The sequence below is a fragment of the Apium graveolens genome, chromosome 10 (genome assembly GCF_009905375.1).
Source record: "Apium graveolens cultivar Ventura chromosome 10, ASM990537v1, whole genome shotgun sequence".
NCBI classification, from domain to species: Eukaryota; Viridiplantae; Streptophyta; class Magnoliopsida; order Apiales; family Apiaceae; genus Apium; species Apium graveolens.
This window is the reverse complement of record NC_133656.1, coordinates 10,738,023-10,753,004: the sequence shown is the minus strand read 5'-3', so window position 1 is coordinate 10,753,004 and position 14,982 is coordinate 10,738,023. Positions and strand designations below refer to the sequence as shown.

At 40.4% G+C, this 14,982-nt stretch overlaps 2 protein-coding genes across 2 annotated transcripts; both read left to right on the top strand.

Moving 5' to 3' along the window:
- Positions 1-569: 569 nt before the first annotated feature.
- LOC141690406 (uncharacterized) lies at positions 570-998 on the top strand. Its single transcript, XM_074495211.1, has one exon. It carries the CDS (start codon positions 570-572, stop codon positions 996-998), a length of 429 nt encoding a protein of 142 aa, XP_074351312.1.
- Positions 999-2,823: 1,825 nt separating this feature from the next.
- LOC141690405 (uncharacterized) lies at positions 2,824-4,271 on the top strand. Its single transcript, XM_074495210.1, has 2 exons — positions 2,824-3,003; positions 3,711-4,271. The coding sequence occupies exons 1-2, from the start codon at positions 2,824-2,826 to the stop codon at positions 4,269-4,271; spliced, it is 741 nt and encodes a 246-aa protein (XP_074351311.1).
- Positions 4,272-14,982: the final 10,711 nt, after the last annotated feature.

Sequence of the window (14,982 nt, the reverse complement as noted above, 5' to 3'; positions counted from 1 at the left end):
AATCAGCAACCAAGGTTCACTATATATGCGAGGTTGAAAGCTCCAAGGAGCCAAATCCTCATGTAAATTAAGAAGGAAAAAGATTTCAAATGGCCGAAGCCACTAAGGGGAGACCCTGAGAAGAGAGACAAGAGTTGATACTGCAGTTTTCACAAAGATGTTGGTCATGACACTGACGATTGTAGGCAACTCAAGGATGAGATTGAGTATTTGATCTGAAGGGGAAAATTTGGATGTTTCACCAAGGGTGAAGAGGATGGAGGCTAAAAAAGAGACAACGATCAAAAAGATTATGATCGAAGGGGTAACAACAAAGATTGCAACCCACAGCCCTGAGGGTCAGTAATCAATATGATTTCAAAAGGTCCTACAACAGCTGGTACTACAAGGAACTCCCGAAAAGCTTATGCGAGAGAAGTAATGAGCATAGTTGGAGAACCATCTAAGCGTTCTAAGTCGGAAATGACGCTTGAATTTGGTGACCCGGACCTTGAAGGTTTGAAATTTCCTCAGGATGATCCTCTGGTTACACTCCGATAATTGGAAATTTTCCTGTTATGAGGGTCTGTATGGACAATGGAGCTTCCATGGATATTCTGTTCCATGACACATTCATAAGGATGGGCTACAATGATTCTCCACTAACTCCATCTGACGCACCTATCTACGGGTTTAACTATGTGGAATGCAAAGTCGAGAGAGCAATACAACTTCTAGTAACTATAGGGGAAGAGCCCCGGGAGGCCACGCAGATGTTGAACTTTCAGGTTGTTAAGGCTGCCTCTACTTACAATGCTATCATGGGTAGAACAAGGATCTATGATTTTAAGGCTATGCCCTCAACCTACTGCATGGTACTGAAGTTCCCAACTAGGAATGGTGTTGGAGAAGCGAAAGAAGATCATAAAATGGCCCGTAATTGCTATATTGCAGCACTTAGGCCGATGGAACCAGGGGCAAGTCCTCCCCATAGAAGACATGGATGTCCGAGAGAATGACGAACTGAGAAGGAAGCAAGCTGAGGACCTGGTCTCAATTCCCCTAGACCCCTTAGACCCGGAGAAGGTCACGTATATTGGGGAATCTCTGGAAAAGCCCTTGAAGGCCAAATAACAACTTTCCTCCAAGAGAACAGTGATGTGTTTTCTTGGACAGCAACTGATATGCCTGGGATAGACCCGAACCTTATAACTTATAGGTTGAATGTTGACCCAACTCAAAAGGTCATGAAATAAAAGAAGAGAACTTACACCCCTAATAGGCTAGAAGCCATTAAATAGGAGGTCGAGAAGCTTTTAGAAGCTAGTTTCATTGAGGAAGTGCAATTCCCTGAATGGTTGGCCAACCCCGTAATGGTTAAGAAGGCCAATGGGAAGTGGATGAAGTGCATTGACTTCACTGACTTGAAGGATGCTTGTCCCAAGGACTGTTGTCCCCTACCGAGGATTGATACCCTAATCGACGCCACTGATGGACACGAGATGCTAAGCTTTATGGATGGCTTCAACGGTTACAATCAGATTAAAATGCACAAAGTTGACACCCTACGGTATCCTTCATAACTGACTTTGGTGTATTTTGTTATCTTGTTATGGCTTTTGGACTTAAGAATGCAGGAGCTACTTACCAAAGATTGGTAAACAAGATTTTTGCCCATCTAATTGGGAAGACCATGGAGGTCTATGTCGATGATATGTTAGTCAAAAGCCTAAGGAAGGCCGATCATATTAGTCAACTCAGAGAGGTATTTGAAGTGCTGAGGCACCATAAGATGATGTTAAACCCAGCCAAGTGTGCTTTGGGCCTTGGGTCTGGAAAGTTTTTGGGTCACATTGTCTCTAAGAGGCAAATGCAGGCAAACCCCGACAAGATAAAAGCCATCCTAGACATGGAGCCTCTACGCACCATCAAGGAAGTTCAGAAGCTGAAAGGAAGAATCGCAACTCTATGGAGGTTCATCTCTAAGTCTGGAGATAAATGTCTACCCTTTTTTAAAACCCTTAAGAAGGTGAAGGACTTTGAATGGACAGCTGAGAGCCAGGAGGCCTTTCAACAGCTAAAGAAGTACATGAATGAAGCCCTATTGCTGGCCAAACCATGTCCGGAGGATGCCCTTTACTTGTACATTGCGGTATCTAAAAATGCTATGAGTGTAGTTCTCGTGATGGAAGAACAGAAGCTCCAGAAGCCTGTATACTATGTAAGCAAGGTGCTCCATGGAGCAGAGTTGAATTACTCTGCCACGGAGAAGTTCGCGCTTGCTTTCATCACAGCCTCGAGGAAGTTCAGACTATACTTCCAGGCTCACAAGATAGAAGTCCTGACGAACCAACCCCTGAGGAACATTCTTTATAGCCTGAAGGCCAGTGGAAGGCTCATCAAATTGGCAATTAAGTTAGGAGAATTTGATTTTAAGTACAAGCCTTGAATGGCCATCAAGGCTCATGCCTTAGCAGACATCATGGTCGAATGCACCATTAACGACCAAAAAGTCGGGGGCAAGAGATAATAACCCCAGAATGAGGGGAGAAGGAGAAAGATAAAAAAATAACCCTAAAAGAGTATTGGGTTCTCTATTTTGACGGAGCATCCAAAACAAAATCTAGTGGTGCGGACCTAGTCTGGTAAAGCCCTGATGGGTTTATAATTGAGTATGCTTTGAAGTTGGATTTCCCAACTACGAACAACGAAGCAGAATATGAAGCATTGATAACTTGCTTAGGCTTGGCTAGAGCCGTGACGGCCAAAGACCTAAAGGTTTGTGGAGACTCAAGACTTGTAGTTGCTCAAGTTAATGGAGAGTTTGAGGCCAAGGATGATACTATGGCCAAGTACCTGAGAGTCATAAAGGGAATACTGACTCAGTTCGATGAATGGTACGCAGAACATGTTCCGAGAGAGGAGAACACTACGGAAGATGCCCTATCTCAGTTAGCTTCATCTGAAATTGAGAAATATCCGAGAAGTATCTACTTTCAAGTCTTGAAGACCCCTACTGTTCATGTCATAAATCTGATAGTGTCGATCGGTGTGATGAGCTGTTGAATAGACCCGATCAAGACCCACTTATAAACTGGGTGGCTCCCCGACGATGCCCAGGAAGCACGCAAACTGTCGGTTAGATCATTGAGATACTCATTGATTGAAGGCCTTCTCTACAAAAGGTCCTTTATTATTCCATACCTGAAGTGCTTGAGACCTCTTGAAGCAGAGGAGGCACTTAAAGAAGCCCATGAAGGGATTTGTGGACAACACTTTGGGGGCAGGGCCCTCGCTCACAAGATAACTCGGTTGGGATTCTACTGGTCAACTCTGCTACCCGATGCAAAACTTATGTGAAGAAATGTGACAGATGCCAGAGGCACGCTCCAATAGTACGACAGCCCCCCAGAGAGGCTTACATCTATCAGCACAACCATACCTTTTGCAATGTGGGGAATTGACATAGTTGGACCATTTCCTTTAGCATCGGGACAAAGGAAGTTCATTGTGGTAGACATAGACTACTTTACGAAGTGGATTGAGGCTAAAGCACTAGCCAAGATAACCACCAAGAAAATTACCCAATTCTTTTGGGAGAATGTGATATGTCGATATGGAATTACATGCATCCTTGTCACGGATAATGGGAAATAATTTGATAATGCAGATTTCAGAGAGTACTACGATGACACATAGAACTTCTCTTCACCTTGGTTGCATATCCTCAGGCAAACGGACAAGCAGAAGTTGCTAACAGAATCATCCTTGATGGACTTAAAAATAGGGTTGAACGCTCGAGAAATACTTGGGTGGATGAGTTACTGCCTATACTATGGGCATATCATACCACCTACAAAGTGATAACTGAAGCTACCCCATTCATGCTAACTTACAGAGCCGAGGTTGTGGTGCCCCTTGAGATCACGCATGGATCCCCTAGAATCGAAGCTTATGAACCTGAAACCAATAATGAAGGCATGAGGCTCACTCTCGATCTCATTGACGAGGTCAGAGATGAGACCAATGCCCGCAATGCAGAGCATCAACAGAGAGCCTCCCTCTATTGTAATAGAAGGGTTAAGGAAAGGATCTTTCAACAGGGAGATTTTGTTCTGAGGAAGATTGAGGCATCAGGAGTAAGGGAGAGAGGAAAGCTAGCCCTAAACTGGGAAGGACCTTATAAGGTCCAAAAGACATTGGGATGGGGATTCTACAAGTTAGAGACCATGAATGGTGATGAAGTTCCCTGCACTTGGCATGCTTCAAACCTGAATGTTCATTATGTTTAGGACATTCACTACATGTTCCAAGTACTTAGCATTATGTTTATGAATGAGGTCGAAGAAACCATCTTATGTAAGGGTTAAGCCCATTTCTCAGAGATATTATCTATTTATGCAAGTTTATTTCTATCATATTGTCAACCAATTTATTTAAGTATAAGCATTTAGAGAATGCAAGTCCCGAAGGACCAAATTCCAAAAATAAAAGACAAGTATGTAATGAAACTAAACGCATTGCATAGACAGGGATTCCGAAGGATCATAAGTCAAAGTCCCAAAGGACCAATATTTTACAATCAATAAGGTCTGAATAAATAAGTTCTGAAAACATGGCAACAAGAGGCAACTAAAGCCATGCAAGGCCACACAAATCACTCATAAGAAGAATCCTCCCATTCTCCATCCGAGCCCACCTCGGAAGAGGAATAGCTAATCCCTCGAATCGGCTCCCTGATTTTCCCACGAAGGGCTGCTTTGGAGTTAGGGCTACCCGAGGGGGCCTTACCCTTAGAACCGGAACCGGAACCCCCGTGACTAGAACTCGATTGAGACCTCACACGAGGAGTTGAGGGCACAGATCCGAAAGCTTTTTCCGATGGATCCATAACGGGTAGCTGCCAGGGGCAAGATAGAAGACCCGGGTCGACGACATCCGGCCACACGCCTTGAGCATCATTCACTCCCCTCTTCCAACCTAGAGCAAGGTTGACAGGGCGCATCTGATCATCATGCTCATTCATCATCTTAGTGAATAAGGAGGATCTGTAATATGAGTCTATGAGCTCTCTCCATTCATTCTTCCTCTTCTCCTCCGAGCTGGCATATTTCCTCTCCATAACAACAAGTTTATCTTCGGCTTCATAAGTTTAGGACTCTCACTCCCCTGAGGAGATAGTCATTTTATTCATGGAAGTCTGCAGTGCAACATAGTCGCCTATCATCTTGACAGCCTGGGTGGAGGATGTCGTAAATTAGGCATTGGCCTGACAAGTAAAACGTGAATAGAGTTATAAAAAGTTTAAGTATGAAGGGCCGAGTCCCCAAGGAGTGATTCTTATAACTTTATTAAAGTTCTAAGGAAAAATGCACTTAAAAGAAATTTATACAAGGAGAGGTGTACCTGGTACAGGGCTTGAGCCCCCAGCATCTCGGCTTCTAGAAGCTTCTCACCGAAAGAGACAAATAGGAGCTCAGGAGGAGTAATGCAGTTCTTCGACCACTCAAGGGCAAGGCCCAGATTGCAGGGTACAGAGTCGTTGGTAGAGATACCCCATTCTGGCTCAAAAGGGGTCCTAGAATTCCCATCAAAGCCTTTAGTCCTCTTCTGATTTGATCCCGACATCTCAAGGAAGGCTGGAATATTGGGAATACGGTTGGACTTCTTGGATGCATCTCTGGTCATCTTACCCGTAACAACATCGCTCATGTTGGCTTTGGCATCGACAGCCTCAGCAGCTAAAACGAGAAGAAAAGAAAGAAGATATAAGAATAAAGTTGCACAAAGTTAAGGAGAAACGAAAATAAATACCCTCTATAGAGAGGCTGCTAAGGCCAGCTTCAACGAGCCTTACTTCTGTTACGAACTCCCAATAAGAAGTTCTCCTGTCTTCATCAATGAGGAGATCTCGGGATAGAATTTCGGCATCCGAAAGATTAAAAATGAAATGAGAACTATCAACCGGGATGCTAAAGTCACGTCTGAAGTAAGTACCCGAGTCTCCACCCTTCCATTCAACAACCACAAACCTCTTGTTCCATTTGTGGTTTGATTCGTGGAGAGAACCGGTGTTCACCATATGAGGAACTTGAGCTTTATTTGTATCACGACCCAACCAGGTTGACTCAAAGGAGAGGCCTTTGTCATGGAAATACTATAAATCATAGTCACACTCAAGGGGATGCCCCAAGTCATGACACCTCACTATGAACAGAATAATGAAAGACCACCTGTTGGGGTAAAGCTGGAATGGATGAATATTGAGCTTAGCTAGAAGCCTCGGAATGAAAGGGTGCAGGGGAACCGTAGCCCGGACTTAAGGGCCACTTTGTACATGAATAGCCTTTGGTGGCAGAGGTTGTAAGACCTCTCACTAGGATTAACTTTATAAATCTTTAAGCAGTTGGGCCACGAGTAAGTCGACTTAATCTCTTCGACATCCTTCTTACAGAGCATATTTTTGTGATGAAACACATCAAAATGGATGGTACTTGGCTACTCCTCCGCCCTCTAGTCTATCATACTCTTTAGGCTGGTGGAACAACGATTAATGGAGAAGGGGGAAACAAGAGCTATACCTTGAAGAGAGTGAAGAGTGGCCCTATTGTATAGAGCTTCCTTCTAGGAGAAAGAGGACTTGCTAGGACCTTGTCCGTTAGACATTCTTGAAGAGCAGAAAGAAAGATAAAAGCTTGAGAAAATTTGAGAATTTGAGAAGTTGAGAAATGAAAGTGTGAATGAAAATGAGCACTTCTCATCTTCTTTTATAGGAAAAAGGTCACCTGCTACAGCATGTCGTAAGTCTGCATGGTTCGCGCTATCAGGTACCTCACTAAAAGAACACTATAAATGGTGGAAAAGAACGATCAAAAGACAAGAAAGGATGACATAATAAACGAAAAAAGTGGTGCAGGACATTGCTTATTGTATCAGTCCTCCGAGAAAAGCCTCCCTGAAATTAAATACAAGATATTAGTCTTAATTAAGGGACGATTATGTTAATCACCATGATTAGCAGAACTAGTAAAGATCAAGACAAGATTAGATTTTCAGCTGAACTCACAAGTGCGAGAACAGGATGTTCTCCTCTTGACGGATCAGATTACCCTGTAGGAGACTCCCAAGGTCCATTAAGACCACTCCCGGCCGAGCAGCCCATAAATGGAAGGCATATGGCCGACCAGGAGCCTCCGTAGCAGAGCCATAATTGCCACAATTTGTTTCTGTAATGCTCCTGGCCGACCAGCCCACAAATAGGGATTTTTGGCCGACTAGGAACCTCCGTAGCAGAGCCATGACGACCACAACTTACCTCCGTAGTGCTCCCGGGTGACCAACCCATAAATTGGGGCCTTTTGGACAATCAAGAGCCTCCGTAGCAGTTCCATGACGACCACAAATTTCTTCCGTAGTGTTCCCGGCCGACCAACCCATAAACTGGGGTCTTTTGGCCAATCAGGAACCTCTGTAGCATAGCCATGACGACCATAATTTGCTTCTGTAGTGCTCTCGGTCGAAAAACACATAAATTGGGGCCTTTTAGCCAATCAGGAGCCTCCGTAGTAGAGCCATGACGGCCACAATTTGCTTCCGTAGTGCTTCTGGCCGACTAACCCACAAATCGGGGCCTTTTGGCCAATTAGGAGCCTTCGTAGCAGAGCCAAGATGGCCACAATTTTGCCTCCGTAGTGGCCCTGGCCTACCATCCAATAAATTGAGGCCTTTTGGCCTACCAGAAGCTCCTCTAGGAGAGCCCTGAGGCCTTCAAAATTTGCTCAAGAGGCCCTCTTGAGAGGTCCTTTGATTTCTCAAAAAGGATAATTCTCAGCAGAACCAAGTTTCGTGAAGACTAGAACATCCAAGAGAACGAGTTTGTTGAAGTACAGAACATCCTACAAAGGAGGTTTGGACAAGCTCAGAGAAGTATAGGACTTCCTATAAGAACATGTTTAATATAACATAGAACGTTTAGCAAGAACGAGTACCGAACGTCCACTAGGATGAGTACAGAATGATCACTGAAATAGCCGTAGCAGAGCCATGAGGTACTCAAAGGCAACCATGAGATTAATTCTATGGACAACCAAGAGCAACAATGGCATGACAAGGTATGTAAAAGACTTGAACTCTGAGTGAGAGATTCAAAAAAAATTGTAACACGGAGCTGGAGGACCTGCTCTAGGCCGACCAGAAGTGGCCGACCACTACAGGCCGACCAGCCCACATGCAGGGGCATGTGGCCGAGCAAAACCTTCTGCAGCAGAAGGTTTTGCTCGACCCCAGTGACCCCCCTTCGAAAATTTTCAAAAATTTTGGAAAATGTGGACAAAATCAGAAAGATATTGATTTTTTTTTAAATTTTCAGGATTTTGAGATTAAGCCCAGATTAGGGCCAATTAGTGAAATTATGTAATAACCTCAAAAATTTTGGACTTTTTTTAAACCTTATGAATAGTGATTTTGCTGATTATGCTGAATAAGAAAACTTTTCATGCCACACAATGTAGCAGTTCTTTTATTGATATTCAGAGGTCTTATTATTACTGTATATGATATATAAGTGTATGTAAAGATCGTCAGAATCCAAATCCGAACACTTTGATTTTTACCGAAAATCCACCAGATTCCGAAAGAATTGAGTATAAGGTAACATGATAAAAATGATTTAAATTCAAGGATTTTTAGAGAGGATCATAAAAGGAATATAAAATATTGAGAAAGGTTTAGGGGAACCTAAGTAATAAGATCCCAGGTATGATCCCTCAAACGATAAATGGGAACGAAAGTTAAGCGAAACGTATAACAGATAAGCGGTCATTAGCCAAGTAATTAGGGGTTAATCAAAGAGGTTAGTGGATGATGATGTCATCACACCAACAAGAAGAAGACAAGTGTAAGAGGATGACATGAGAAAGATGACATAGGTATGATGACATAAGCATGACAAATGAAGGATTGGTTGGTTGATTGTGAGCCACACAATTTTTACCATGGTAACAATCTAATTAACAACAAAAGGAAGTAACCAAGCTAAACACCACACAAATCATTTAATCAAACTAAAAACATTTTTACTTCACTTTTTCTTCCCTTGCTCTCGGCCAAAACCAGAGCAGCAACTTAAAACTACCATTTCTCTTTCAATACTCACTCAAATGTTGTGTTCTATAGCTCGTTGGAAAGGTATTGAGATGGCCTACAATTCTGGTTCACAAGTCTCGTCCAAATAAGCATGGTAAGACCCTGATTTTTACAGTTATTTAAATCGGACTTTTAGAAACTTCAAAACCTAACTTTGTGTTCTTGATTTCTGTGGAAAGATCAAGCTTGAAGGAGGTTAGATTAAGGCTTCCTAAGGCTTCCTAGAAACTTAAAACCTACCAAGGAAGGTATCAACTTCAAACCCTAGCTTTGATTTTATGATTCCATTCAGTTTTATTGAAGCATTGTTAGTATTAAGGCTTGATCTTTGATTATAAGTAGTTTTGGTGGATTTGTATTGGTTTTGAATATTGGGTCTTTGACTGGTTGGATAAATTGGTAAAACTTGGAGTTGGGGACTGAGTTTGTAGTATGATGGTTGAATATTTTTGTATTGGTGGTTGTGTATGAATTGATGATAATTTAGAGTGTTAATTAAATTGGAAAACGCGTAAACATAAATGTCATAATACCCGATTTTCCTTAACTGTTCTGTTCTTAACTTTAGGACCCGTGAACTCACTAAAAGAGTCTAACCTTTGCCATGTTTAGATAGTTCATGTTACAAGCTTCGTTTTGATATGTGGTTGCTCGAATCCGATGCACGGTTTAGGAGAAACGACCGTTTTAAGTAACGGCGTTTTGCGAACGAACCATTACCCCCGCCTTACTTTGTAACCTTGGTTACGGCCCTTAAATGACTAATTGGAGTATGAAAGAATTATGTAAAGTGGATTAGGCAGTTGGTAGGGTACTCGTGAAAGAATCGCCTTCAAATTCTTAATGGTTAATTTATTAAAAATGGTGGAGCCGAGGGTACTCGAACGACTTATGTGATTCGTTAGGAGAACGTTAGGGTTCAATTAGTTAAAGTCTAGTTTCTTAAGTGACCGGGGTTTAATTCCGACTTATGTTGTTTTTCATAGGTTATCAGACCCACTCTAAGCTTAAGTCTATCCGGGAACACTCAGGCAAGTTTTCTACCCGCTATACTGTTGTTGTGATGTATATATGTATATGCATTATCTTGTGATAAATGCATGATTGTTATTAGCAAATTTTGCGATATATTGGAGCATGTTGATATGGTATATATGCATGCTTGTTTTGTAATCTTGATATCTAAGTGTTGATTCAATTGCTTATAAGTTGCATAATACCACTGCTAGAGATAAGCAGTAGTTGCGTATACCCTTAGTATAGGGGACCCAAAGGTGAACATTTTTCTAAACCGGGAGTCGATGTTCCTGAGTATAATATATATATTTTTTCATATATTTCATTAAATCAGCATTACTCCAAACATTCTTAAAAATGTTTTCGATTCTTCAAAATGATTTTTAAAAGTTAGAGAGGATCCCAAAACTCATTTTTATATTTAAGATCTTCCTTTTAAAGGGGATTTAAATACTCGCTCAAAACCTGAGGGATCCGGCTCAGTGGTGTATTTTACATTCGCAACGAGGTTGCTGTTTTGAGAAAACATCTTGATTACTTGCCCATCGTTCGGGAAGTAAGTTCATCTATTTGAGTCGGCATAAGCAACATGGGCTCAGTGGGCGTCCATGAAAGTGTAAGTGGCTCAGTGGGAGTCCATCAATGCGTAAGTGGCTGAGTGGCAGTCCAGCATAGGTCCTAATGTGGCCAGGGTGATGACCAGTGGGGAATTCGTCCATCTACTAGTAGAAAAGGTTACTTATTAGTATCTTTGCCTGAACAGCAAGATATCAGGTTTATGCCAAGGTTTTCTCTTTTCCAAATTCATTGGATATTACAACTCTGTTTATAATTTTCATAACAAAGGTTTTCAAGGAGTGTATGAAATGTATATATATAGGTATATATATATCGGGACTTAATGAAGTATCTCGTAACTTCATTTCTTTTGAATGATATTTCAAAGATTGAATCTATTCAAGTCTTATCTTGTAGTCTCATCTATGTGATGAACTTTTGAAACCTTTTTATACTTTGAAGAGTGGTAGTTCAAGTAGTTTTCTATAATGATATAAGTATAGTGCAGTATTTGGTAACTTCATCCCTTGTTTTTGCTTATATCCAGTAAGTAATTATCTTACACTTGATAAAGGTTTCCAGTAAGTTATCTATTTAGATACTTGCAATATTGATTACATTATATATTATCTTGCGAACTGTAATGCTCACTCTTGCTTCATTTCTTCATCACACAACAATAGTTAGGAAAGATGGCCAGACTCCAGCAGACCCAACGCAAGAGCATGGGAAGCGTCCCGCGTCTTCCCGTTGAGATCGTAGCTGCTATAGCTGTAGAGGTAGATCTATCTGTAGATCAGACATTCTACTTTTGGGAATCAATTATGTATAATTATAACTTGTGGCAGATAATGGCAATTAACTGTAAACTTATCAAGTAATCAATTTGGGTTGTAATAACTTTTAAATTGTGGATTCAAGGACTTGTACTTATTTCAATTTCATCTCTGAGACAACGGGTTGTGGTGTGTGTTATTGTGGGGTCACATTATGAGGTTATATATCTTTAATTAAGTTAAGTGATATTTGTGGATAGAAAGACCGTGACGACCCGGATACCCGACCCCGGATCTGAGGTTGTTACAAATTAAGCCCGGATTAGGGTCTATTAGTGAATATTAAGCATAATTAACCTGAATTATGGGGAATGAGTGATTCATGTGATGACATTAGCCCAGATTAGGGTCGTTTATGTGGAGCCCTCCAAACTCGGGTCAGAAGTTTGGTATCCACAACACACACACACACCATATATAAACCTGTTTATGAAATAATATGTATGCAATGACCCTACTTACCATATCCACGGATCACAACAGTTTAACGTATGCCTACAAACCACAACCTTATTTATATTACAATATACCCAATCCTAATTTATTTATCTTACAACTGAAGTAAAACTTTTTTACAAACTTTCAACATAAACTAAATCAAACATCTTCTGCTAGCTTATTCCATCTCAACCTGGAAACCTAGCTCGTACACTTGTATGGGGATCCTCGCTACCACCAGTTTCCTTTTTAACTGGAAAGAACATAAACAGATTCGTAAGAGTGAGCTAACTAGCTCAGCAAGTAATAATGACAACACTGAGATTAAACAATGATCAACTGAAATGATATAACGAATCAAGTTTCCTGATAAGCAATGATTAGAATTGGATATTCACTTTCATTTTTAAAAACCCAGGTTAGGCTGCTGATCAGTCACGCACTAACCCCGTGCAAGGCTTCCAACTTTGCTCTACATACTGGATCCAAGGAACATATTGGCCTATTATGACCACGAATCTGGTACGACCACGAATCTGGTCTATATTTAAAAATAATCCAATTCTATAATAACAACATGATAAACAATGTAAATCAATAAGATGAATCATAAACAACATTTATCACGAAGCATATGGGGGTTCATAATACCTGAAGGTATAATAAGGTAAAAAGGGAGATTGACTTCCAACCAAGGAAAGAATTAGAAAGTAGAAGTCCAAGGGTTCACTAGTTACAAGGATTGGTCTTCTCTTACACAAGGCATAAAGGTTCGTATGTTAAGAAATTCCATATCAAGGATCTGTATGTAGTATATATTTATTTGTGGAGTAGTATCGTATATATGTGGTTCGTATCTGGGAATTCAATAATCATTAGTTTATAAAAATAAGGCTTACGACTCACGATCAATAAGGATCAGTGTCACACCCCAAGTTTAACAATAGATATTATACAAATTATTACAATAGTTAAAAGGAAATAAATACAACCGAATCCAAGATCTTATAGTTTAGGGTTTGGAACAGCCCAATACTATTAACTATTACAACCTGATTTTTAATATCGAGTCCTCAAAAAAAATGATCACTTATTCTACCTGAGCTCCAACATACGAATCGGCATCACAAGTCTTACGTGTTGTCTGCTTGAATCCAACCATATCTGCTAGCTGTAATATCAGGGTGAAAGCAAGTAGTGAGCCAAATGCTCAACAAGCACTATAATATACATAAACAAGAATGAAAGAATAGTAATGGAAATTAAAGATTCAACAATATAGTATCAAGAGATAAACTTTCAAGGTGATGGCATCTTTTCTTGTAATAAAACAATTCAAAACCATTTCTTTATCAAATACCATTTTATGACGCTACGGATTACAACCGGTCATCAGCCGCGAAGTAATCCCGAACCTCGCTGGGTTCTAGAACATTAATGGGATCCCTAGGCAACCTTTAAGCCTACAAATTAAGAGCGGAAAGGACTTGCGTGTCAGTCCAGATCCACTATTTAAAGAAAATATTTGTCCCCCTTTGGGACTGAAAATTCACTTTTTAAATTTTTCATTTTAAAAATTTAGTTGATGCCAAGTGACGGTAAAACTATTAAACAATGAACATCTTTATCAAGGGTTCTAGATCAACTTTAAAGCCATGATCAACTAGACTAACACCTTATCAAATGGAATCCCAAAGTTTCTATTCACAAGGAATCTGACAATGAGGTTTCACAGGGTTGTTGGATAGTATAAAGGAACTAAGTCAAACTAGGTTCAAGGTAATGGTTCCAGATAAGACATAGGTATTAAAATATAAAGAAGGTGAGCATCAGTTCAAGGTATAACAGGGTATCATGTTTTAGGGGTAAGGATAGGGTTATCAAGCATTCATGAACAATTTTAAGGAATAACTGACTTTTAGGTATCAAGATAAGGTTACTGAATATAACTTGCACAGGGTTCAACATCACAATTACTTTGGTATACTGACATGGTATGACTCTTGATTTACTTGCATATAAATCTTCAAGTAAAGTTAAACTACTTGCAATAAATACTTGAGGGTTCATGGCACTTGCATATAATATGAAAGATAGATTTGGAACCACTTGGATCATATATATCAAGGTGAATTAGAACACTCACATCATATATAAGAACTGGGTTATCACACACTTGCAGTGTAAATAAAAAGGTAGGTTGAAACACTTGCCTTGAGAAAGGCTTGACTTGACTGGCAGGTGGGAGCAACTGGAGCTTCACTCGACTTTAATGGCAAGCTTACCCTCGTCTCGAGAGCCTACAAAAAATAATAATAAACTCATTATAATATATAGTCACTAACTCGACCTAATTATAAACCGAAATTACGCACATTAGTACTTAGGCCTATATATACACATACATGCTTACAATTACCTTATAAGCATAATAGTTCACATAGCCACATATGCTCACATAACACATTTAAGTACATAATAATATATCCACACACTATATTGCATCACTAAGCTTGGATGATCTCACTCCACTTGCTCACGCCACATAGTTATGTTAAACTAGCCAAAACTCTTAATATCGACCTCATAACTCGAAGTGCCTTTTCTAAACCATCAGGTTCTTATGGGCCCTGAATTAGGCCTTACACTCTAATGACCTCATACTATCTTACAACTATGATGGTCAACCTAGGACTCACTCATAAGTGCCCTAAAACTAAAGGTTAAGTGATTGTGCTCATTATAGTGATTTCAGGATAACACCAATGGATTTTTGAGTATAATTGACACCCTTACACTTCAAGTTTACCTCCCAAACGTTTACACTAGACTCTTCTGATCATAAGGCAACTCCTAAACTTAGTGTGGCTCAAGGACCTAACTTGGGCCTACCTGGGTCTAAGCTTAAAGTCCAATGTTCCCCTGCTTTCTGGACAGAAAAGTGTCCAGATTTGCACTAAATATGACACAGTATTCTAACTCAATTCCTATGAACTATGGCTGGAAAAAC